The sequence below is a fragment of the Acomys minous genome (assembly GCF_964271855.1).
Source record: "Acomys minous genome assembly, chromosome: 20".
Taxonomy (NCBI): Eukaryota; Metazoa; Chordata; class Mammalia; order Rodentia; family Muridae; genus Acomys; species Acomys minous.
In genome coordinates, this window is record NC_140502.1 from 26516423 (window position 1) to 26542204 (window position 25782).

A 25782-nucleotide genomic window follows, 5' to 3' on the forward strand; every position below is an offset into this window, starting at 1 on the left:
GACCAGTTAGGACAATAATTGGAGGCCAACGATCCAGTGCCACCTGCAGCTGCCCTGCTCACCACACAGAGATGACATCCAGCAACCTCTGGGCCTGAGGCAGGCCGCCCTCGTCCACACAGAAGAAGCCCGATGTGCCGTTGGCGCCTGCAGTTCGCACATCCAGCTCCGAGTGTGCCAGGGCCCTGTGTGGGGCTTAGGTCAAAGCCAACCCCCCCCCCAATTCCATCCTCTGCCTCCCCTGAGGGCCGCCCCCATACCTGAGAAAGCCCATCTCCTCACAGCCAAGCCCTGCCACCCTGGCGTTGGAGCGTGAGGAACACAGCAGCCTCCAAGTCCCCTCCGTCTTGTCGAACACTGCGAGCCGAGAGTCCCCGGGGCTGACCTGTACTGCAGGGTGACAAAGCCACTCCTGGGTCCCACAGCAGCTAGCCACCGGCTTTCCTGGCCTCTTGAGTCCCTGAGGGCTCTGGTCCTGTACCCCTTACTGTCCAGGGGTGGCTTCTGCACCCACTCTAGGTGGAACTGCACTAGTGGGTATCTCTCCCACACTGGGATAGCCAAGCTTCTGGAACTTAACTCAGACACTAGGAACCAGGGAAATTATTTCATCTGAGCGAGCCTGTACAGGGTTGTTCGCTGTGGATGAACAAGTCCAGAGATCCTATCTGGGCGTAGCCAGGCTTGGGAAACCACCAGGAGGGGTCAGAAACTCTTGGCTAATTCACCAGGTTACTAAAATATTTAAATAAGTATTATGTGGAGAAAAGGAAGATTAGAAGGCATGAAAAGGATCTCAGGATCTGTATGTGATTCTAGCACTAGGATGGTGAAGACAGAAGAGTCATAAGTTCAAGGCCAGTTTGAGCTACCTATTAAAGAAAGGAGGAGGGCTAGTTGTGGTGGCACACGCACCTACAGTTTGCTGAAGGAGGTATTGGCAGGAGGATCGTGAGTTCAAAGCTAGCCCCAGTTCCACACTTTAGCTGGGCGTGGTGGCGCACGCCTTTAACCCCAGCACTCAGGAGGCAGAGGCAAGCAGATCTCTGTGAGTTCAAGGCCAGCCTGGTCTGTAAAGAGAGTTCCAGGACAGCCAGGGTTATGTATAAAGATTCTGTCTCAAACAAATTTTTTAAAAAATAAATAAATAAAAGAGAAAGATGGGGAGATCCCAGGCTCTTCTATCAATAAAGCAAAATCTGGGAGATGGAATCAGACAGCGATTTCAGGTTCCAGAGTCACCTCAGCTAGGCGGGATGGCTCCCACTTACAGCTCCGGCACCCGAGAGGCCAAGGCAGGAAAGTTACCACAAGTCTTGAGGTCAGTGTGGGATACATATCTAATTCCAGGCCAGCCAGGGCTACAGAATGAGACCCTGTTTCAAAAATAAAAACAAAAGTCCCGACCCCAGCCCATACTGACAAAACTCGGGCATGAAAACACCTGTTATCCCAGCACTCAGGAGGCTGAGGCAGGAGGATCATGAGTTTGACGTCAATCAGAGCTACAATATGTTTCAGGACACAGTGAAGAATGGAACAGAGGGAGAAAGAAGGGCGGGAGGGGCCTTGTGCAGGACTGGGCTGTATCAGGGGTCTAGCTCGCAGCAACTGGACGGCCCGAGGATGGCTGGGGCAGTCCCTGTGGCTGGCCAATGCTCCCTGACCTCCATCTGTCCCCATAAGATCACACCTGAGTCCGGGCAAATCCCTTAGGGGCATTTCTTAGGGGCATGCTGGCTACTATTTTAGGCTGTAGACAAATCACACAAAATTTCTTCTTGTATAGAGTGCAAAGCCCAGGAGGGGACACAGGCACTGAGCAGAATAAATAATGGAAATGTGTCCCATGTTACAGCAGAAGTGGCCGTGGAAACAGGCAAGGCTGACAGAAGGAAGGGGGGGGATGGGGGAGTTGGTATGTGGGGGCGGAGTTGCACTTTGCTGTAAGTGGGCAGGCAAGGACAGCTTTGTTGGGAAGGCGGCACATGAGCAAAGAGAAGAAAGAGATGAAGGAGGTGAGAAAGATGCTGAGATCTGAGAGGGGACCGAGAAGTAGGCCAGAGGATAAAGAACAGAAAGAGGAGATCTGAAGGCTGAGGCGGGGAGGTGGGGGAGGAACAGCCAGGAGCTAGAGAGAGGTTGGCGGAGTTAGCTTGCAGCTGGACCAACGTGCAACAGGCCTAGGGCTCAAAGCTGGGGTCAGGGGTTAGGGGAGCATGGGTTCCTTCTGTCTGCTAGTGGGAGCCGACTCTAGGGCAGGCACGACAGGGACAGAGGCTAGGCCAGCAGGGGGCAGCACAGGGAGGAGAGCTGGATTCTGGGAATATTTTGTAGGCAGCGATTTAGGCCCAGTGGCACAGGCCTGTCTTCTCACCCTTGGGACCTGAGGCTAGCAGATCAAAAGTCCAAGGCATACCTAGCCTATGGAGTGAGCTCACATCCAGCCTAAGTAACTTAGGGAAAAGGGTCTCAAAGTAAAATGTAAAAAGAGGGCTAGTGGCTGGGCACGGTGGCTCATGCCTGTAATCCCAGAACTCTGGGAGGCAGAGGCAAGTAAGTGAATCTCTGTGAGTTTGAGGCCAGCCTGGTCTACAAAGTGACTCCAGGACAGCCAGGGCTACACAGAGAAACCCTGTTGGGAGAAATAGAGGGTGTGGGCTAGTGGCATCCTTTCTCAACTGTAGAGCATCTGCCTAGAATCCCCCAGTGAGGGGCTGGGGTGTAGCTCAGTGGTAGAGCCCCTGCCTAGAATCCCCCAGTGAGGGGCTGGGGTGTGGCTCAGTGGTAGAGCCCCTGCCTAGAATCCCCCAGTGAGGGGCTGGGGGCGTGGCTCAGTGGTAGAGCCCCTGCCTAGAATCCCCCAGTGAGGGGCTGGGGTGTGGCTCAGTGGTAGAGCCCTTGCCTAGAATCCCCCAGTGAGGGGCTAGGGTGTGGCTCAGTGGTAGAGCCCCTGCCTAGAATCCCCCAGTGAGGGGCTAGGGTGTGGCTCAGTGGTAGAGCCCCTGCCTGTCTGCATACATGAAGCCTTTGGTCCATTCCTTTACACACACACACACACACACACACACACACACACACACACACACACACACAATTATATGCACATCTCAGTGGTGCACTAAACATCAAAGGGTACCTTTGTTCAGTGCAGACCACTAACAACCAGCCAATCAGCATTTGAACCCAGACTGCCCGCTGGCTTCCACATTCTCTGCTTCATGGTTGGGTCTCTGCCCAGCGCACACTCAACCACAGCAGGAATAAACGCTGCTGGGGGATCCTGCTGTCAGTGCAGCCTCCAGCTCTAGGGTTCGAGGACTGCCTGACACCTACCACTGAGCCGAGCCTGCCATCCCCTCAGCTCCCAGGATCAAGACAAGAGCAGCAACCCGGAGTCCGTGGGCAGCGTTCCTAATCACTGAAGAAATGTCCAGCATATAGAGGATTTGGGGAGGGGAAGTAATGGTTTATGGATGTGCACTGGGAAGACACTCAGTGCGTGATGGGCAGCATCAAACGCTCTCTTGCTTGTCTGCTTCTGGCTTTAGGGGGACAAGGTCTCACTTGGTAGCCCAGACAGGCCTGGCACTTGTGCCCTTCTGGCTTCAGCTTTCTGTGTGGCTGCCCATCATGGCTGGGCACCCCCACTTGGTTTTAAAGCCACATTCTGCGCTGGGTTTTGTCACTTTAAAAGCCTTTCTTCTAGGGTAGTGTACAGGTGTGTTCACCAAGCTGTCAGATATATTTAGAGGTGTGAAGATTCCAGAACAAAATGAAGTGCGGCTATAGGCAAGGCTGTGTTCTGTTGTCTGTGCCATCAGAGCTCAGTGTTCTAGAAAGTGTTACTGACAGGGAGCAGGGCAAGTTTGACTCAAGGTTGGTGTCTCTCCACCTTGGCTAGTTGGATCTCTTCAATTTGTCTCTGTGCTTGTTTTCTTTTTCTCTTTGGGTTTCTGAGGCAGGGGGTCTTTCTGTGTAGCCCAGGCTAGCCTCAAGCTCTCAATCTTTTTGTTTCAGTCTCTCACATGCTCGGATCACAAGTTTCCCAGCATTGTCTCCTCTTTATGTTTATCCTTCAGCGGAGATCTCTTGAGCACCTGCTGTGTGTCACTATGCGGGGTGGGAGGACACACAGTGTGATCTTGCCTTGCTCAAGGAGGGAAGCACAGATCCCTTTGCTGATGATTTGGCTAAGAGCTTGGCCCTGCATGGATAACCAGACAACCATCTTCTCTTTTCCCAAGTGGCTCTGCTCACCCCATATCTTAGATGAGGACGTAGATTCTCTTAGAGGGCCCCAGCTCAGAAATTATGGAAGCGAAGCCCAGCTCCAGGCAGGGACTGGTGAGTCCTGCCTTGGCAAGAGGACAGTGGGGAGTTAGGCCTGGGATCTAAGACAGGTGGATTTTTAGGTTTAAGGATAGTTCAAGACCAGCCTGGTCAACTTAGCAAAAATTCTGTCTCAAAAAGAAAAGTAAAAAAGGGATAGAGTGTAGCTCAGTAGAGTACTTGGCAAGAATCCCCCAGTGAGGGGCTGGGGTGTGGCTCAGTGGTAGAGCCCCTGCCTAGAATCCCCCAGTGAGGGGCTGGGGTGTGGCTCAGTGGTAGAGTCCCTGCCTAGAATCCCCCAGTGAGGGGCTGGGGCATGGCTCAGTGGTAGAGCTCCTGCCTAGAATCCCCCAGTGAGGGGCTAGGGTGTGGCTCAGTGGTAGAGCCCCTGCCTAGAATCCCCCAGTGAGGGGCTGGGGAGTGGCTCAGTGGTAGAGCCCCTGCCTAGAATCCCCCAGTGAGGGGCTGGGGTGTGGCTCAGTGGTAGAGCCCCTGCCTAGAATCCCCCAGTGAGGGGCTGGGGGTGTGGCTCAGTGGTAGAGCCCCTGCCTAGAATCCCCCAGTGAGGGGCTGGGGAGTGGCTCAGTGGTAGAGCCCCTGCCTAGAATCCCCCAGTGAGGGGCTGGGGTGTGGCTCAGTGGTAGAGCCCCTGCCTAGAATCCCCCAGTGAGGGGCTGGGGTGTGGCTCAGTGGTAGAGCCCCTGCCTAGAATCCCCCAGTGAGGGGCTGGGGTGTGGCTCAGTGGTAGAGCCCCTGCCTAGAATCCCCCAGTGAGGGGCTAGGGTGTGGCTCAGTGGTAGAGCCCCTGCCTAGAATCCCCCAGTGAGGGGCTGGGGTGTGGCTCAGTGGTAGAGCCTCTGCCTAGAATCCCCCAGTGAGGGGCTAGGGTGTGGCTCAGTGGTAGAGCACTTGTTAAGCAGTTAAGCATGTGTAAGACCCTATCATCAGTACTACAAAGGAGGAGGAGGTAAAGATGAAGGCAAAGGTGATGACGACACTGGAGGGACAGGGTGTTTACGGAGCAAGGGGAAGCCCTGAGACTAGAGTCCAGAGAGACCGATCTTTACGCCAAGGTGAACTTTCAGTCAGACAGGACCGTACCCTAAGAGTCTTGGGATTCGGATTCCATCTTGGCACCATGTGGAAAGGCAAGGCCTACTGATCTCCTTGCTCTTTCATTTACTGAGCCGTGGTCCTGGGCAAGTCAGTTCCCCCTCCCCCATATGCACAACACTGAGATTCCAACAACAGCCGTAGCTTGCAGCCAGGTTTGGGGTGTTAGCTTGCACTACCACTATGCATCCAGCAGTTTCTTAACAAACAACTGAGCAGGAGTTTGTTATGACCCAGATAAGAGTCAGAGTCTCACTCTGTAGCCCAGGCTATCCTCAAACTCCGAATCTTCTAGCCTCAGTCTCCTGAGCATAGGGTGGCGTATGCTACCAGGCTGACTGTTGGCCTGTCTATGCCTTCACTCTACATGAAAACAGGCTGTTATAGGAGGTCAGTGTTTCTAAGCTCAGTCTGGACGGCTGAGTCTGATGCCAATGGTTCAAACATGGAATCTTGTTTCTTCAAAAAAGCACGCTCCGCCCTGCCATCACCACCCCTTTTAGATTCCCTGGGTCACAGAGGAGCAGGTTGGAGGAGGCCTTGGGGACACTGCATTCCTTCATTGCCACATGTGATTTCTGCCTTTGTGTCCCTGTGGCTGCTGCGTCTGTGTGCTGTAAACGTGCCCGCTAGTCAGAGAGCTGTTCCCGACTCTATCGCTACTGGCCACATACTCTCTGGTCTTCACGCCCTACGTACCGTACAAAGGACAAATAGAAGCCGCTAGGTCCTCACAGCTGGGAGTCTACTGAATTCACCCTGGTTCTCTGGAATGTGTTTTGACCACAGCCTATATATGTACAGCCATCAGAACTTATAGCATGGTGGGAGCTCTGTGGTCCAGGGCACACCATCACGTGGTCAAGTCTCAGTTCTCCCACGTGCAAAAGAGGAGAACAACACACCCACATTCAAAAGGCTTATAAGGCTGGATGTGTGTGAATGAATGAGCTAAAACTTAACCCTTTCTCCAGGAGTGATGCACTTTGATAATGTCTAGGTTTTTCAAGACAGGGTCTCTCTGTGTAGCCTTGGCTGTCCTGCACTCACTTTGTAGACCAGGCTGGCCTCAAACTCACAGCGACCTGCCTGCCTCTGCCTCCCGAGTGCTGGGATTAAAGACGTGTGCCACCGTACCTGGCACCACTTTGATAATTTTTAATCTTTTTCAGACTCTCTATGTGTGCATGTGGGTGCGTGAGTTTATGTGTCGCAGATACACGTGTGTATCTGTGCATGTGAAGGAATGAGGACACTGGGTGGGGTGTGATTCCTTAAGTCCTGCCTACCTCCATTTTGAGAGAGGATCTCTCGCTGCCTGGAGGCTTACTAACGAGGCCAGGCTGGCTGGTGAGTGAGCCCAGGGATCCCCCTATCTCTGCCTCCCCAGCGCTGGGATTACAAATGTGCTCCATGGTGCTCTACTTTTTCACATGGGTCTGGGACTTGAACTTGGGTTTTCGTGCTTGTAAGGCGAGCACTCGACTGTCCCAGGACTTGGACGGTGGAGGTAAGGAAGATCAGGAGGCCCAGGGTTCTCCATAGTAAGTTTGAGGCCAGCCTGGGTTGCATGAGACCTTACCTCAAAAAATGAAACTGGAAAAAAAAGTTTTCAACAGCACAGGATGTCATAAGTGAACTGTCTAGGCACTAGATGACAGCCATGCCCTTGGGAGGTAGTCCTTGAAAGCTAATCAGGGTTGGGTCTGTGCTCCTTGTCTGGGAGACACCCAGGTCCCTTAGATTAAAGCCTATGACTTGGGAAATGCTTCGTGCCTATTATCCCATCACTGGGAAGCTGAGGCAGGAGAATTGCCCCAAATGTGAGGCCAGCCCAGGTGAGTTCTAAGACACCCTGAGCTACAGACAAAATTCTGGTTCAAACAGCACAAGAAGCATTGAGCACAGACACCATTATCAGTGCCAAGAATACTTAAGAGTTCCCCATCACGCTTTTCCTCCAGGACACCCTAGGGATCCAGGCCTGCTCTACTCACCTGGGTACAGCGGCTCCTGGTCACTCCGCAGTATGACGGTCACTGTGGAGGAAACAGGGGTGAGAGCAGGCAGGTTGCAGCCCTCGTGTCAGGGGAGGCCTCAGGAGCTGGGGGTAGGGAGGCGCTCTCACCAATCGCCCAGGATGCGGCCCCAATGCCTGTCAAGAGCAGCAGGGTCCCCACGGTGAGGGCTGCCACCTTGGGTCTGGAGCAGCACGGTGCAGCCCGGCCACCTGCAACAGACACCAAGCTGGGGCCACTGCCAGGTTTGTCCTCAGCGCAGCAAGGCCCGGGCAGTGGGCCAGTACCCTGCCAGGGAATGCAGGGTACCTTATCAGGCCTGGGCCTGTGGTACGTCAAGCCCCATTCCCCAGGGCTGGACAGCTGGCAGGGCTGTCCCTGTCCTGTCGCGTGGACAGCCAGGTGCCCACTTCCCCAAGGGTTCCAGCTGGAAAGAGGGGCATGGCTGGGCCACGGCCACCTCCCTGCCCCCTCTCCGGTGCTGGCACTTACTCCTCTCCAATGACAAGGCACTCCGGACTTCCCCGTTGCTTCCTGCCAGCCTGTCCCCAGACTCTCTCTCCTGCTAACTTTTCCAGAAGTTCTGACAACTTTGAGGTATCTGTGGCCTCTGACCTTTACTCTCTTGGTAACCGTAAAGCCAGACCTTTCTCATAAGACCCAGCTCCAAAATCAAGTTTGTCTCTGGGAGTTTGAGGAACCAAGTTTTTTGTTTTGTTTTGTTTTTTTGTTTGTTTGTTTGTTTTGAGACAGGGTTTCTCTGTGTGGCCTTTGCTGTCCTGGACTCACTTTGTAGACTAGGCTGGCCTCGAACTCACAGTGATCCACCAGCCTCTGCCTCCGGAGTGCTGGGATTACAGATGTGCGCCACCACACCCGGCCTGAGAAACCAAGTTTTAAAACTTAGCTAAACTCATTTTAGTTTTTGTTTTGCGTGCATGGTGTGTGTGTGTGTGTGTGTGTGTGTGTGTGTGTGTGTGTGTGTGTGTATGCATGTGTATGTGTGTTGTGTGTGATATTTTGGTTTGTTTTGTATTTTGAGATGAGGTCTTGCTACATAGCAACTCTGGCATCAAACCCACCATGTAGACCAAGCTGGCCTCAAATTAGTGAGTGTTTTCCTGCCCTGCTTCCCTAGTGCTGGGGTGACAACTGTGTGGTGCCACCATAGCTGCCCATGTTTTCTTTCTGGTTTGGTTTTGGCTTTTTCAAGTCAGGGTTTCTCTGTGTAGCCTGGGTTGTCCTGGGACTCACGCTGTAGACCAAGCTGGCCTCGAACTCAAGAGAGTGACAGACATGCCTGGCAACCTCACTTTGAAATAGTGGCCTTGGAGAGACTGCTCAGCGAGGAAGAGCATTTGCTGGGCAAGCATGGGGACCGTCGTAAAATCACCAGGTGTGGTGGTGTGCATCTGGACGCCCAGCGCTGTCGGAGTGAGCAGGGACAGGGGGGCTCCTGGGGCTTGCTGGCCGTCAGCCTAGCTGCAAGCTCAGTGAGAGATCCCTCTCAAGGGCTTAAGACAGAGAGTGATAGAGCCCTCCCCAACACGTGCACAGGTACCCACACTCGCATGTACATATATTCATACACACATGTGCACACACAGAAAATACAAATAAATAAAAGAGAGAAAGAAAGAAAGAAAAAAAATAAGATAGTGGCCTTACCCTTTCCTGTCTGAGGTCTTGGACAAGTGGAACCACTTCTGTGAGCCCCAGGTTCCTCATCTGTTAAATAAGCATGCATCTAGCACCTACTTTTTTTTTTCGAAGCAGGGTTTCTCTGTGTAGCCTTGCCTGTCCTGGACTCACTTTGTAGACCAGGCTGGCCTCGAACTCACAGCGATCCCCCTGCCTCTGCCTCCCGAGTGCTGGGATTAAAGGCTTGAGTCACCACGCCCGGCTATAGCACCTACTTTTTAAAATGACTTTAAAGTTATTTAAATACACACTCATAGACAAACCCCAGCTGCCAACTGCCATGTGCGCAGCGTTCAGCCTCTGTCTCTGACCCACATCATGGTACCCTTTTCCTCTGGCTCTGAGAGGTCAAGTCACACATCTCCCGTGACCTGGCCTGCAGCCACCTCCTGAACCCTGGGCACACTGAGATCTGTGTCCAGAGTACTTCCCTAAGAAACCTCTGGCTGTGCCATGGCGCCTGGCATACGTCAGGTCCTCGGTAAGCACTTGTAAGCTGTTACTGCTGTGTGACCATGGGCAACTGTCACTGTCTCTCTGAGCCTCCGTGTATCAGTATGATAAAACCACTCCGTCTGTCAAGCAATGTAGGGGTGGGCATCAAGCGGGGCTTCTGAGAGGAAAGGGGGAGACTTCCCAGGAAGAGATTATCTAAGACCTGCAAGCCGAGATAACAAGACGCAGAGCCGCACAGCAGAGGAACAGCACGGGCTAAGACTAGAAGGCGAGACTGCATGCTTCCTGTTAGAGGGCTACGAGACCAAAGAGGTAGGCAAGTGGTGTGAGCTGGGGGAAGGCTCGGGCAGCCATGGCTAGGAGGCCCAGTAGCCCAGAGAGAACAATTTCTCCTCAGTGTAACAAAGACCCCAGAGACGGAATGCAATTGCCAAGAAAGGCTTCTGCTGACCCCAACCTCTGCAACACACTCTCAAGGCTGCAAGAGTGCCAGCTCTTTCACCCATGTCCCCGATAGCATGGCTAATGGTCACACTACCAGACCAGCACTAGGGAGAGGGCAGGAAATGGTGCAGGGTCTTGCCAGGGTGGTTCCTGTTAGTGGCTTAAGACAAGGTGTCACTTAGGGAAGAAAATAGCTTAATAGCTTTGCTGGTCACAGTGTCTCTCCAAGCTTGTGTCTCCTTCTCCCTTTCTCACAGCAGCCCTGTCTCCTCTCCCTCCTCCTCAGGCCCTCCTTCCCTCCCCATAGCCCACTTGTCTCATCCTCCTCCTCCTCAGGCCCTCCTCCCCTCCCCACAGCAGCTCTGTCTCATCCCCTCCTCCCCAGACCCTTCTCCCCTCCCCATAGCCCACTTGTCTCATCCCCTCCTCCCCAGACCCTCCTCTCCTTCCCAAAGCCCACTTGTCTCATCCCCTCCTCCCCATGCCCTCCTCCCCTACCCACAGCAGCCCTGTCTCATCCCCCTCCTCCCCAGGCCCTCGTCCCCCCATACAGCAGCCCTGTCTCATCTCCCTCCTCCCCAGACCCTCCTCTCCTTCCCATAGCCCACTTGTCTCATCCCCTCCTTCCCAGGCCCTCCTCCCCTCCCTACAGCATCCCTGTCTCATCCCCTCCTCCTCAGACCCTCCTCTCCTTCCCATAGCCCACTTGTCTCATCCCCTCCTTCCCAGGCCCTCCTCCCCTCCCTACAGCATCCCTGTCTCATCCCCTCCTCCTCAGACCCTCCTCTCCTTCCCATAGCCCACTTGTCTCATCCCCTCCTTCCCAGGCCCTCCTCCCCTCCCCACAGCAGCCCTGTCTCATCCCCTCCTCCCCAGGCCCTCCTCCCCTCCCTACAGCCCACTTGTCTCATCCCCTCCTCCCCAGGCCCTCCTCCCCTCCCTACAGCAGCCCTGTCTCATCCCCTCCTCCCCAGGCCCTCCTCCCCTACCCACAGCAGCCCTGTCTCATCCCCCTCCTCCCCAGGCCCTCCTCCCCTCCCTACAGCAGCCCTGTCTCATCCCCTCCTCCTCAGACCCTCCTCTCCTTCCCATAGCCCACTTGTCTCATCCCCTCCTCCCCAGACCCTCCTCCCCTCCCTACAACAGCCCTGGCTTATCCCCTCCTCCCCAGGCCCTCCTCCCCTCCCTACAGCCCACTTGTCTCATCCTCCTCCTCCCCAAGCCCTCCTCCCCAGGCCCTCCATCTTAGAAGTGTTCATCTCAGGCCCTCCTTTGAACTCCTGGTCATTTTCTTCCTGCTCCAGTTCTCCAGCTCCAAGCCCCACATTCATTGTACAGACTTAGTACCGGATTGGCTCATCTCCCTGGTGGTCCCTCTACACAGAAACCTGGTGGGAACCCAAATGGTCCCTTCTCTATCCAGAACATTCCCCTGGGCCTCCCTGATGCCCTGGACCCAGCATTTCCAGCTCCCATCAGAATAAGCCTAATTCTTATAGACCAGAGTACTGAAATAGGTCTCTTCAAATTTTCAGATAGACATTGGTCATTATCAAACACCCAAGAGAATGTCCACAGAACTCACAGAGTACTGAAGTCATCGCCTCAGCTTTGAGGAGGTTGAGGCAAAAGGATTGTTCAATTTGAGGCAGCCTGGGCTGCATAGCGAGACTAAGTGTCAAAACAGAAAGAAAAGAAAATAACAACAATGACATAGCCCAGTGGTGGAGCCCCTGCCTAGAACTCCCAGTGAGGGGCTGGGGTGTGGCTCAGTGGTAGAGCCCCTGTCTAGAATCCCCCAGTGAGGGGCTGCAGGTGTGGGTCCGTGCTTAGAGCTCCTGCCTAGAATCCCCCAGTGAGTTGGGGTGTAGCTCAGTGGTAGAGCTCTTTCCTAGCATGTATAAGAGCCTGGTTTTCATCCTTCTTGTTTCAGGGGTAAAAAGAAAAAAAGAAAGAAAGCTAGAGTGACCTCCAGCACTACCTTGTGGAGAGACTACTTTGCCAAGGACTCTCCTGAGGTTGGTCAGCCACAGACACTATCTCCCTGAGCACCTTGTCCCACCTTCCCCTGCCGGGAATGCCCTCCTTCCTCCCTGTTCATCCCTTGTGTTGCATCTCACACCTTCTAATTCCCAGGCCCCAGCCACAGTGCTGGCAGCCCAGAGCACACTTCCATCGCCATCTCCTTCTCACAAAATCCAGCAGCTGCCACCGCAGAGGCTCTTGGGATCACACGCCACTTAACTCACTGTCCTTTGACTCCCTTCAATCCACAGTTCATGAGGAAGGAGCTGTTATCATTGCCCCTTCAGCTTTCCCAGTGCTGCTCTCCCTGAGCACAGAGAGCTGCGCGGGGTGCAGGAGCCAGCCCCACTGCCATCCAGCCAGGCACCCTCTCCTTTTTTTTCTTTCCTCATGGTCCCTAGCCCGATACCTCTCTTCAATCACCTCTGGTTGGGAAAGAAACGTTCCCAGAAGGGTCCAGCTCTGTGCTTTGCCTGACCACTTTGTCCAGAGTGAAGGGGAGCCTGGGTTCAGTGCAGCACAGCTTATCTGGCGTCGGGGTTGTTATTCGAGCAGAGACTAACACTCAGAAGCCCAGACCTGTGCTTGTCACCAGGCCCACACGTCATTGCTCACCATCTCGTGTCAGTCAGGTCACCACGCCACAGTTACCATCTCCATTTTACAGAGGAAACAGACACCAGAGAGGGAACGGCGTGCCCAAGGCCACACAGCTAAAAAGTGCCTGGCACTGACCTCTGCTAGCCTGACACCAGGAGGACAAAGGACATGGGGGGCAGATGTGGGGAGGAGGGGTGCAGGACTGTGCCTGGTTAGCCCCCAAGTACAGACAAGGGAGGGAGGCTGGCCTCCAGGGTAAGCGTCCCAGTCACCCCCGGGGTGGCTTTTTCTGTCTCTCCTGTCTATCCATCCAGGTCAAGTCCAAAGTCTCACTTCTGCTCTTTTGCCCACAAAGCCAGGAGGTAGAAGAAATAAGCCTGGGATTGTGGGCGTCTTGGGTCTTTTGGTGTGTGGGGTCCCACAGTGGCTGACCTCCATCAGAACACCTCTGTGTTACAACAGGTGTCTCACGCTCCGAATCCAAAGCCCTTGCGTGTGTGTTCCGTGACTCCAACAACCTCGCGGAGGGAGGGAACGTTGCTACCCATCCATACTTGACTGCGGGGGAAGGTGGACTGAAGCCCAGAGACATGATGCTACCTGCCCAGGGTCACACAGCAGAAGCAGCCGGCTCAACATCCTTCAGCGAGATGACAAAAGCACCGGCCCCCACCTCAGTCCCCAGAAGAGGACATGTCGTTGTTTACCCAGGGACTCCCTGGGACATAAGGGAAAACTGAGGCAAGGCACCAGGAGGGTCATATGGGGTGTCGGGGAGGCACAGCTGCACAGAAGGGTCAGTTAATAGTTAATCAGATAAAAGAGGACTTTGGGGGTTCTGGTCTTGAGTCTAACAGGAGGACCCCAAGACCAGAGGGCTGGATACAGGCTTGGAGACAAACCAGAAGAAGAATGCCAGGTAGGGCCAAAGCTGGGGTTCAGAGACAGGGGGACTCACCCTCCTTCTTCGCCATGTCAGGGACTCCCAGGTTGACCTGTTAATGATTCCCAGGTTGACCTGTTGGGCTGGGGCGGAACCTAGAGACAGGAACGAGGAGATACGGCCTGGGGGTGCCTGTCCTGGCTCTGTCCTGGCGCCCCCAGTCCCAAGCTCTCATCCAGGGAGCCAGAGCATGCAAAGGCAGCGGTTGGGCCGGGGTCAACGGTGGCAGTGTGAAACCAGCCACCAGGGGGACACCTGGCAGTGCAGAGCCTGGGGCGCAGAAGCCGCACTTCCAGGGGACTTGAGAGTTTTGAGAGAAGAGAAACTTGGGGGAGTCCTCGGATTTCTGAGCTAGCAGGGAAAGCACGGGGAAAGTAGTCTGGGGGTTTCTGGGAACCCTTGTACGGGTTGTGGGCATCAGGTTGGTGGGGGACAAGGGACTCCGTATTCTGTGCCTTACCCTGGGGTTCGCCGGAGATGGTGCAGGTTTGGGGTTAGTCTCCGGGCCTGGGTAGGGGCATGGTGTCCCCACAGCAGCGGGCAGCCCGGGACGCAGGGGTGGCAGCAGCAGCCAGCAGCGTGGGGCCTGCCGAGCCTGCGGCCTCACCTGAGGAGGAGGGGGCTGGGTGGGAGGCGGGAACGGGGCGGGGAAGGGCGGACCCCAGGACTGGCTGCCACAGAGGCCACCTGGCCGATGGGGCGGGGCCTGCAGGGGTTGGGCCAGGCAGGTTCAGCCACCGGTCTGGCCTCCCTTGGTACTCAGGTGTGTCCTGTGACAAACTGGGGGTGCTCAGAGGCCCGAAGGCTGGGATTCCAAACTGGAGGAATAAGCTGGAAAGTTCTGGCTGCCCCAGGTCCACCACGCTTGTGGTCACGTGGTCCCTCCATCCTTCCATGCCAGTCCCCTGCCCTCCTGTGATCCAGTCCGTGTGGCCATGGGCCTCTAGCCCTTCCTGTCCCTATGGGGACCCAGCCCCTCCCCCCAGCCACTTTCCTACAAGTCACGGGGGTGGTTTGTTTTGGCAGCCGCTGTGCTGCCTGCCCAGTGACCTCTGGAGCCCGGAAAGTCCTGATAGGGGGATGGGGGGCTTGGCCCTGAAAAAAAAAGAAAAAACAAAAAAGACAAAAACGCAACACTGGTTTCCCAGGCCCAGGCCTAGTGGCAGGAAGTGGCTAGCCGCAAGTGCATCCGGTCCCACCAGCAGCCAAGGGCCTTGCCGGTCAGACACCAGAACCGGAGCCAGATAAACACCAGACTGCCCCGGAGGCCATCTACACCTGCCTGTGGCCCCGGCTGGCATCTGAGTCACAACAGCTGTCCCCACACAGCAGGCTGCCTGCATGCCCTCCCTGCCTGTTCCCCACCTCCTCAAGCCACAGACCCGAAGCCTCTTTCAGGCAGGGGCCACACTGGTTGTGCTTGGCCAACGGGCCTTACTCTTCCTTTTTGGTCTTCCCTCATCTGTCTCTGACCCTGTCTCTCTGCTTCTGCCTCTCTCCATCTTCTTGCCATCTCACTGTATGGCTCCCTGCCTCTCCCTCAAAGGTTTCCTCACAGCTCTCAGAGAATAGCAAGCCCCACAAGACCCTAACACCCAGTTCCCTAACCCTGTGGATCCAGACTTCATCAGCTCCTGGAGGTACCCTTAAATGTGGCAGAGACTTTGGATCCTTGCTGGGAAGCGGGGTCCCCAAGAAACAGCAAGAGGTCCTGGGATTGGGTTTGCAGGCGCGTGTGTGTGTGTGTGTGTGTGTGTGTGTGTGTGTGTGTGTGTGTGTGTTGGTGAGCTGACGATGCTAATGAGAGAATAGAGACTCGAGTCCAAGATTCTTTATTTCATGAACAAAAACTACTTCTGTAAAGAGAGGAGGCCGAAGGGGCCCTTCCCAAGAGACCACAATTGAAGGCTGGTGAGAGAGGGCGGATGGGCCAGGGCTGGGAGGTGTCACAGGGAGGGAACCCCAGGTCCAGCCGGAGGAAGTAGAGGGGAGGTGAGGCCCAGAACCCCCTGCCCACTACTGTCCCTGCCCCCGCCCCTCTTGACCCCATCAAGCAGGGGTGGGGCCGGCTGGCCTGGCAGTGCGTGTGGGAAGTGGCCTATGTGCAAATCAGCAAAAAGAAGGGGCGGGGCCTGCCCCCTCGCCTCACCGCCCCCTTCCCCAAACAGGCAGCAAAAGCAGGGTAGGGCGGCCATATTGCTTCACCCATCATGCATGGCGGTGGGAGGGTGGTGGGAGGCGGTGGGTGAGGTGGGATCAGTCCTTGCCCGCTCCCACCCTGGTGGCTCCTCTGCAGGACTGTGAGGCCGGGGAGGCCGATGGGCTGATCCCCACTGCAGGACGGGAGGGTACCCACCAGGGGCTGATTCCCACTGCAGGTGGGGAGGGTACCCGTAGGGGCTGGCTCTTCCTTGAGGCAGAGCCCAGGACCTGCAGGTAAGGAGAAGTGGAGCTGAGAGAGAGAGAGACAATCCCTGAATCTTCCTGGCTGGCGAAGCCCAGACCCATCGGCCCATCGGTCTCACCAGCGCTATTCAGCCACCTGGACGCCTGTACAATTTTCTTTGCTCTCGGATGTAATGGCCAGGTATTCTGAGCTGTGCAGGGAAAGGCAAGGGTTAGCGTTAGGGGAGGGCTATGGGCACCCCCAAGTCTGAATGCGTGGCCTCTCTCACTACATTCAGGAAGCTCTGGAGACACAGGGCCTTACAAGCTGTAACTCCAAAACCAGGAAGCCCGGGTTCGAATCCCGGCTTTGCTACCTGGCAGCAGCGTTACCGTTCTTTCCTCATCTGCAAGCATCTACTCTGTTCCGCCTCTGACACAGATACTCCGAGCGACAGATGGCACCTGGGGGGCCCCGGCCCTCCTCACCAGCCCCACTCACGCGTTCTCTTGCGCGGCGGCTTCCGTGGCGGCAGCGATCTTTTTGTAGCAGTACACCATCTCCGCCACGAGCCATATGGTCAACACCACGATAAGCACGTACATCATGATCTCCGACACGATAGAAGCCATGTCTCTGTTAGCTGGGGGGGGGGGGGGGTTGGGGGACGTTAAGGAGGTGGCAGAGGCCCCAGCTCAAGAAGACAGAATAGCCCCACTGTGTAGCATGTTTGCCTTGTGAGCTCAGGCAAGTAATTCAACCTTTCTGAGCCTGAGCTGCAAACAAGGCAACCAGGTTGGTTTCTACAGGTGTTACAGTTACTCGGATAGTGATACAGTGCTTGGATAGGCCTAGGGTGAACCTGCCTCCCTGTGGCATCTGTGACACTCAGGAGGGCGCGCACACACGCACGCACGCACGCACGCACGCACGCACGCACACACAGCGCCTACTAGCTGCAAATCAAAAGCCGTGGGTTCAAATCTTGCCTCTGCCAGCTGCGATCTTGAGAAAATGACTGTCTATGGCTCTCAAGTGGGTGCTCTTTCTTAGTACTGTGGTAGTTGGGGGCACAAAGCCGAGTGACTCTAAGCAGGGGAGCCCCTCAGTCAGATACAGAAGGAAACACTCAGAGTCGCCGGGCAGAGGCAACAACGGGAGGGTGTAGAACATGGCGGCTGGCATGGATCGTAGCTGGCTGTTTGGGGAAGAGCCTCCCTGCTTTCCGTAGCGCGCTGGCCTGCCACCCCAGCTTCCTTTCATGGGGCCTAATTTTAAACTGTAAAGGGAGTGTGTCCAGCCAGGGGACTGGGAAGGAAGGGCACTTTGGCACACGTCCTCAGCTGGATTTGGCAGGTGTCCACCCTGCGTCCCTGGCCCCTCATTGGTAGCCTGGATCTCACTCCCCACCCCCCACCCCGCCACACCCCCACTGGCCCTTAAAGTCTCCTTTCTTGTGAGCTGTGTGCTTGCCACCCTGCCTGGCTGCTGCTGCTGTTTCTGAGTCTGAGGGAGGGAGGGCAGGATGCAGGGCTGGGTGCTCCTGCATTCATTCATTCATTCATTCATTCATTCAACAGGCACTACCCATGCCGTGAGTGACCTCTCTCCAGAAAGGTCTGTGCTAAATTACATTCTTTGTTTGTGACAGGGACTCCCTATGTAGCCCAAGCTGGCCTCCAACTCACAGCCCTCTTGCCCCTGCAATCCAAATGCCAAAAGTGAAGGCACACCACAACCGTATTCAACGTGATTGTCTTTTATGTCTACAGCCCGTTTTCCAGACAAGGATTCTGAGGCCCAGGTAGCTTGGTGCTGAGCCAAGATGGGCTCAGAGCTAGGGTCTAACCCCAAGCATAACTGTTCAGAGTGCAGGGCAGCTGTCCTGTGGCTACAACAAGCGCTGGTGACAGCTGATGGACACCCAGGTGGGCTTCACCAAGCTATGGGGCATTTCAGGAGGAGGGACCGTGGGGCTACCCACTTTACAGATGAGGAGGTGAGGGCACATGGAGCAGCAGTGGCCTCTTCCAGGTGGGTGTTTGAGCCCCTCCCCTTTCCTGGGGACTGAATGCCGCTAGAGCATGCTGGGTGAGAGCTTTACCACTGGGCCACCACATGCCTTTTCTCATGTGATGCCGTGTTCCCCAGCCTATCCTCGAACTCTCTCTTCAGCCCTGGCGTCTGTCTCAGCCTCAGCTGGGATGGCAGGCCAGAGTCTCCACATCTGGCCTTGGCCTTCTTAAAACACCAGGAATCTTCTAGGACTGCCCGTGGGACCACACAGCAGCCCTCTGTGGCCTAGATTCCTCGGCAGCCTTAGATGCTGTGGGATTCAGGTCCTCTGGCCTGCCTGCGTGCCACCACTGTTCCCCTGGGTGCCTGGATGCCCGCCCCACCTGCACCTGGTGGCCCGCTGTATCCTTCCGCCTTCCACAGCTCGTCCCGGGAGAGGCCTTCTCAGCCCTTTATCCACACCCTGCTTTTGGTTGAGGCTCCAGGTATATTTAGGGGTTACCAGCAGGAGAGGGAATTGGCTGATGGGCCATGCTAGGAAACACAGTGAGCCAAAGAGTGTGACTGACAGCCAGACCTGGTAGGAGCCAGGAGAAATGGCACATGCCTCTCAGAGGGAGCCGTACATCAAAACGCCAAATTAGGGGCTCAGTTTGCAGAGTGTTTGCCTAGCATGCTGGGAGCCTTGGGCTTGTAAGCCAACGTTCGACAAAATGGGCAATGTGGCACATGCCTGTAATCCCACGAGGAAGGTTTCAGGAAAGAGAATCAGGAATTCAAGGTCATCCTTGGCTATATAGCAAGTTGGACATTAACCTGGGTAACATTTGACCCTGTCCTTAAAGCCCCCCCCCAAAAGCCCAACCAATCAACCAAAACATGGCTAGCCAGGCGTGATGGCACATGTCTTTAGTCCTGGTACTTGGGAGGCAGAAGCAGGTTGATCTCCTGAGTTCAAAGCCAGCCTGGTCTACAAAGAGAGTTCTAGGTTAGCCAGGACTATACAAAGTCTGTCTTCTAAAACCAAAAAACAAACAAACAAGCAAAAATGAGTCACTAACAGAAATAACAATTTGAATACCAACTTGCAATGAAACTCATTAGTTGGAGATGGGTGTGGTGGTGCACATCCTTAGCCCCAGTACTTGGAAGGCAGAGACAGGTGGATCGCTGAGTTTGAGGCCAGCCTTGTCTACAAAGCGAGTTCCAGGACAGCCAGGGCTACACAAAGAAACCCTGTCTCCAGGAAAGCAAACAAACACATGAGTCTTTCAGGTCTATCACGCCCATAATCCCGGCAGTCAGGAGACTGAGGCAGGAGAATTTGTTTGAGCAGGAACATGAATTTGAGGTTAGCCTGACCTACATGGTGGAGAACATGTCTCAAAATAGACACATAAATAAGTAAATAAAAACCAAAAAATAATGAGATGGTTCAGCAGGTTTAAGGCACTTGTGGATCCTCAGGGTCCCCCAGTCTGTGGAAGGAGAAAAAAATGACTCCCAAAAGTGACCTCCATGTATACATCAAGGCACATGCATGCTGTGTTCTGCTCATACACATGCAAAATAAATAAAAATATAACAAAAATGTAGGGAAGCTGTACTATGATATGGCGGTAGAAAATACTAGAACATGCTAGATTCTTCTGGCAACATGTGTTCAACAGCAAGGGTTCTGTGTTCTGAACACAGTCGCTGGTAGAGGCTATGAGAGTTCTGATAGAGTAGAAAATAGGGATAAAAGCCAGGCTTTGCTGTCACGGTGGCCTGAGATGGCACCTCTGCTCTGCACAGGGTCCCTGTCCTGAACCCACAGCTTCCCCCCCTTGTAACCTGGCAGGTGTGAGGCCTGGTGTTGGGGTGGCCTTAGCTCTGCTGGCAAAACTCCACTTTCTGTGCCCCCCACCCAGCATGGTGTCGTCCCCGTGACTCCCTCAGATGCCTTCTGCACCATTTTGATGAGAAACATAAAAAAAAAAAAAATCCCTAATTATAAAAAGGATACCGCAGGCTCTGGCTGGTACAATATGGATGCACGCAAGAAACAGACTGGGGAGAGGTGTTAACCCAGGCAGGGCTGGGTTCAAATCCAAGACCCAACAAAGTGACTTGGTCACAGGATCTCACCTCCCTGAGCTTTGGTGTGGGTGGGAGGGCCTGGCAGGGGCTTTTTTTTTTTTTTTTTTTTTTTTTTAGACAGCATTTCTCTGTCATCTTGGCTGTCCTGGACTCACTCTGTAGAACAGGCTGGCCTTGAACTCACAGCAATCCACCTGCCTCTGCCTCCTGAGTGCTGGGATTAAAGGCGTGCGCCACCACGCCCAGCTCAGCAGGGGTTTTTTTTGTTTTGTTTTGTTTTTAAAGAAGCCAGAAAATCAAGGTACCAGGCCTGGGATATGAGTGGTGTTATCTGCCCCCAAGGATGCACTTCCCAGACATTGTCAATGCCTCCAGGCTTGGAAAAGCTGGACACAGGAATCTGGAAAATTCCAATAGATGTTGTCAGGAGATGGAATAGGGACACACAGCTGTAGTTCCAGCACTTGGGAGGCTGAGGCAGGAGGATTAAGAGTTGGAGGCTAGACTGGACTACAAAGCAACACCCTGCCCCAAAACTAAAAAAAAAAAATATGGCTTGGGGAAGAGGTCCAAGGCAGCTAAAAGCAAAATGCTGGCTCCTCGCAGAAACACCATGGGCCTCTGCTACTCTCACTGTGACCCCCAATAAGGCCTCTAGCCCCACCATTGTTTGGCTTCCGCTGAGAAACATGGTCCTAGGGGTAAGCCTGGGGTCCAGAGATAGGAAGACACCAGTCAGAGGTCACACAGCCGGATGCACACACCATTTGTCAGGGGAAAGGCCCTACTCTGACCTCCCGTGGGCTGTGTCCTCCTCACTGTGGCTGCCGGCTGCTGGCTGGCACCACCCTGTCCCCTCCTTTCCGTCTGTCCCTCCACCCGGGCCACTGGACGGTGACAAGGCTCGACTCACCCTTGTCCACCACCTCCAGGTGGATCTTCTTGACGACGCTGGTGTTGTAATCGTAATTATCAAAGAAAAGAAGACGGTAGACGTGGCACTCGTAGTCGCCAGAGTGGTTGTAGGTGACGTTGGTGATGAAGATGGACAGGTCCTGCAGGTCCTTAGTGCCCCGGCTACCGTTCCACACCACGCGGCCCTCGAAGCGCTCGTCTTCCTCCAGCTGCAGCACCTCATTCTCATAGCGCAGGATCTTGGGGTGATTAGTGATGAGTGGGGTGTATACGTTACTCTAGGCCTGTCTTCCATATGTGTCACTGCCGTCCTGACCCTCCCAAGGACAGATGATGCATATATGGGATCAACATTATGTGTGTGTCTGTGTGTGTGTGTGTGTGCACACGCACGTGCGCGTGCCCTGGGGCATTGTAACCTTTGCACATGCTAGGCAGGGGCTCTACCACTGAGCCACGCCCCAGCCCCTCACTGGGGGAGTCTAGGCAGGGGCTCTACCACTGAGCCACACCCCAGCCCCTCACTGGGGATTCTAGGCAGGGGCTCTACCACTGAGCCACACCCCCAGCCCCTCACTGGGGGTTCTAGGCAGGGGCTCTACCACTGAGCCACACCCCAGCCCCTCACTGGGGGATTCTAGGCAGGGGCTCTACCACTGAGCCACACCCCAGCCCCTCACTGGGGGTTCTAGGCAGGGGCTCTACCACTGAGCCACGCCCCCAGCCCCTCACTGGGGGATTCTAGGCAGGGGCTCTACCACTGAGCCACACCCCAGCCCCTCACTGGGGGTTCTAGGCAGGGGCTCTACCACTGAGCCACACCCCAGCCCCTCACTGGGGGATTCTAGGCAGGGGCTCTACCACTGAGCCACACCCCAGCCCCTCACTGGGGGATTCTAGGCAGGGGCTCTACCACTGAGCCACACCCCAGCCCTTCACTGGGGGATTCTAGGCAGGGGCTCTACCACTGAGCCACACCCAGCCCCTCGCTTGTGGATTTTAGGTGCGGGGTCTACTCTGATCCACACTTCCAGCTCCTCACTGTTTAATTTTTGTTAGGGGCTTCATTGCTATGCTCTGCCCCCGGTTCCTTACTCAGGGATTTCAGGCAAACGCTCACTCGTTGAGCCATGCTTCTAGGCCAGGCTCAGGCATCTTGACTTTAGGCTGTGAAGGATCAGGGAGGTTGAGATCTCGCCCGGGACCGTAGCAGATCCTGACTGCTCTAGCCCTGAGACACAGAACTCCACAGCTCAAGCTCTGCCTGGCCTCTCTAGCCTCCTTTCTCTACATTTCTCTCCCAGCCACCAGTCACATTCCCAGGTCTCTGCCAGGCACAGCCTCCCTCTCTTGCCATACACACATTTAAAAATATACACAGGGAGTAAAGGTTTACTCTTTGATTTTGCTCTATGACTGTCCAAGACATTTTTGCTGGTGCCAAATAATTCCAGTGGCATTTCCCCCCCTACCGGCCATATGAAAACTGTATCACACTCATTCAACCCTCACCCAGACCTTGAAGGCAGAGAGATGGCTTAGCAGGTAAAGGAGCTTGCTTGCTACCACGCTAATTGAGTTCCATCCTTAGGATCCAGGTGATGGAATGAGAAAATGGACTTCTGCAAGTTGTCCTCTGACCTCCACACACACACAAGCCATGGCTTGTACACACACGTGTGCACACACACACACACACACACACACACCATGGCCCCTCGTTGTCATGGCACCGGGACGCACGCTCAGTGGCTTGCCTAAGGTGATCAGCAGGCTGTAGTGATCTAAATACGGCTCAGCCAACGCGCTCAAACAAGTCAAGCGCATCCCAGCACTCGAGAAGCTGAGGCAGGAGGATTGCCAAGAGTTAGAGCCCAGACCGAGCCACTTAGCAGTGCCCTTTCCCAGCAGCACTAAAAGCGACACCCAAGCCCTGCCCCACCCCCACCCCCACCCCCACAACAGCCCAGGCATCCATACACACCTTGACAAATTCTTCTGTCCCCTTCTGGCGGAAGGTCCACTCTGTGAAGGTCTCGGCGCTGGTCTCACTACGACGCTTGCAGGAGATGCATAGGATTTTGAAGGTCATCCCATACACGGCCTCGGTATCGGAGTCCACCTCCACGCAGCCCCCCCAGGCTGAGGACACTGAGGACACAGTGGGCTCAGGTCAGTGAAGCACCTGCCATCTGAGGCAACACTGGGCTCGCTGCCCCACAGAAACCATCTGTTTCCTTTCCACTCTTATTACAAACAGAGGATGCCAAGCCTGTCCCTGTTTCTCACTCTCTGTGTGACCCTGACGAGTCACCCATCTTCTGGGAGCCTCAGTGTCTCATCTTCCTTTCCCTTGCTAGTTGGAAGAAGCTGTCACCTTTATCCCCGGTAGTTGCTAGGTGGAATACTCACACTGGTGGTCCCAGGAAATGATGTTGGTGTGTGAGTTACTCTACTGAAGTGCCCTGGTCCTCAGAAAGCCTTCTAAGTGGTGACTTTAGCATTCCTTGTCACCCCCACCATGGGTTGAGAGAGGCCGTGTGAGGGGGTACACTCCAGCCATACCTCCTTCTCCCCCCACCCCCCTCCCCAGCTTCACCATCTTGCCCTGTCTCCTCTTCCTCCCTCACGTCCAGACCTTCACCCCAAGTTAAAAACCCTTTGCTGCCTCAGGGCCTTTGCTTCATCACTGTCCCAGGCCCTCAGGTCCATCCTTCACTCTCTTACCTGTCATCTCCTGTGCCCCACCGCTCATTAGCTAATGAAATCACGTCTCCAATCTAGCTCTGGGACATTTCCTTGTCCTCCCACCCCCACCCGGTCCCCTCAACCTTCTGATCTCTTAGTCTACAGGGTTCACCTTCTTGTCTCCTCCTCTTGTCTCCTCCGTATTTCTCTGAAGGTCCCAGAACCATTGCGTTCCTCACTCTGTCTTCCCATCCTTGTACGTCTCACCTTTACTTTTACTGTTGTTGTAAACTGCATCTGGTAGGCATTCTGTCCCCGGGGCTGCCTCTCTATCTCCGTCCCTTCTTGGTGTCTCCAGATCTTTCTGCAGCTCTCAAGTTTCTCTGTCTCTGGCTCCCTGCTCTTAACTCTCTCCCTCCAACGTCCCTGTCTGCCTCACTCTCTCGGTTTGCCTGGAGTCCTCCCTCGGTATCCATCCCTCCTGGTTTGTCTCTCGGGGCCTCAGTTCCCGGGCGCCGCCTTCCCCCATCCCTCACGCGGCTGTGGGTGTCACATTGCAGCCTGCGGGGCTCTGCGAGCAGCTGACTCCGCGTCTCCTCGCCCCCGGCCCGGCGCCCGCAGCGGCATCTCCGTGCCAAGAGTTCCCCTTGAGAATCCTTGCATCTCCCCGATCCTCTCACGTCGTCCCGGGTCCCGCGACCCCAACGACCTCGCACCGCGCACAACTTCTCAGGCCGGGACTTGGCGGGGCCGGGCCGCGCGGGTGGGGGGCGTCCCGAGCGCCGATGGCGCGTGTCCCCCCCAGCAACACTCACCCAGCGCCGCGCCCACCACGAGGGTCAGCAGCGTCCCCATGGCTGCGCAGGGCGGCGGGTGCGCAGAGCGCGGCGGCAGGCGATGGGCCCTGGCGGAGACTGGCCGGGGCGCGGGCGCGGCAGCTGCGGCTGGGGGGGCGCGCCCCCCCGCTCCGGTTACCGCCGGGGGCTCAGCCCCGGGGCCGGGAGAGCGGGCATCCCCGCCGCGCGGCGGGAGGCTCGGGATGCTGTGTGCGCGCGCGCCACAGGGCGCATCCAGGCTGCTACGACCCCTGCCTGGTTCCGGACGCAGCTAGCGCTCGGGCTACCGGTGCTGGGGCGCGGACCGCGGGCTCCTGCGCACTGCAGCGGCGGCCCGGGAGGGAGGAGGGAGCCGGAGGGGGGAGGAGGGAGCGGGAGGGGGCGGGATGAATCACTGCGGGGGGAGGGCGCGGCCGCCCAGCCTTTGCCGCAGCGGCCCGGGAGGCGCCGGGGCACCGGTCTCTCTGGTGGCACCGCTGCTTCTGCGCACCTGATGTGTGGCCTGGGTCACTATGACAAGGCCAGACTCTCTGGGGTGGAGGGACCTTTTCCCCTTCCTCTTTCGAGAAAGGTCATCTCCAGATACCCAAGAGGACTTCGAGGACAATTTTAGGGACCAGGTTTCGTCTTCTTAATTACGGAGGTCAATCTTTTCGAGTTCGTGGAGGGATGAGGCTGATACATCCGAAGGACCTACTTCTGACATCTGAGATCCCTCGGACTGGAGGTCATTGAGCCAAGACCTAAGAGAGCATGGCGGGGTGAAGGGGTCACGATAGGGCTATGCAGAAACCTCCAGACTTTATCCAAGCCGAAGGGGTAGCTTGGCATCCCACAGCCCTGGGGGTCAGAGGTGCCAGGTTTCAAAAGGGCCATTCCCGAGATCCCCCGCTGCGACTCTGACGTCATCTTCCCAGCTCTCCTCCCACTCCACGGTCCACCAGTCCCCCACCCCCAGCTCACCAGCTCATCGCTGCTTCAGGGCCTTTGCCCTACTTCCATTCTGCCTGGACACCCCCACCCGAGTCCCCGCCCACTCTCCCCAGGTGATTGAAGGGCTGTTTCGAAGCTCAGGGCTCCAATGTCACCTTCACAGTATTTTCTGTGCCCATTTTGAGTAATCTGCGTCCCTAGGTGCTAACTGGACCATCTTGTTCTTATTTACCTTGTCGGAACAGTAGTTGGTACCCAATATTACGGAATTTTGTTTAGGTTTTGATTCTATTT

At 55.6% G+C, this 25782-nt stretch overlaps 2 protein-coding genes across 7 annotated transcripts in view; both read right to left on the reverse strand.

Moving 5' to 3' along the window:
• Window positions 1-14260, reverse strand: part of HPN (hepsin) — an 18830-nt gene extending 4570 nt beyond the window's left edge. The window contains exons 1-7 of one of the 3 annotated variants that reach the window (XM_084770158.1): window positions 14093-14260; window positions 13648-13727; window positions 9132-9191; window positions 7574-7675; window positions 7443-7484; window positions 261-390; window positions 63-185 (exon numbers count right to left, since the gene is read on the reverse strand). In XM_084770158.1, coding sequence (XP_084626284.1) covers window positions 63-185; window positions 261-390; window positions 7443-7484; window positions 7574-7675; window positions 9132-9191; window positions 13648-13663 — 473 coding nt within the window. In that variant the 5' untranslated portion in view covers window positions 13664-13727; window positions 14093-14260. Of the gene's footprint in view, window positions 1-62; window positions 186-260; window positions 391-7442; window positions 7485-7573; window positions 7752-9131; window positions 9192-13647; window positions 13728-14092 lie in introns of those variants that run through there. The other 2 variants (XM_084770159.1, XM_084770157.1) reach the window with 2 other exon arrangements.
• A 1188-nt stretch (window positions 14261-15448) lies between these two features.
• On the reverse strand, window positions 15449-24895 carry SCN1B (sodium voltage-gated channel beta subunit 1). Of its 4 annotated transcripts, none has more exons than XM_084770577.1 (6): window positions 23892-23910; window positions 23016-23182; window positions 21030-21270; window positions 16520-16661; window positions 16158-16229; window positions 15449-16062 (listed from the first exon to the last, which is right to left on the reverse strand). In XM_084770577.1, exons 2-5 carry the CDS (start codon window positions 23121-23123, stop codon window positions 16163-16165), a joined length of 558 nt encoding a protein of 185 aa, XP_084626703.1. In that variant the 5' UTR covers window positions 23124-23182; window positions 23892-23910; the 3' UTR covers window positions 15449-16062; window positions 16158-16162. The 4 variants fall into 4 exon arrangements, with proteins under 4 accessions (XP_084626703.1, XP_084626704.1, XP_084626705.1 ...); XM_084770578.1 differs by having other exon boundaries at window positions 15449-16084; XM_084770579.1 differs by lacking the exon at window positions 23892-23910 and adding an exon at window positions 24535-24895 and having other exon boundaries at window positions 15449-16229.
• Window positions 24896-25782: the final 887 nt, after the last annotated feature.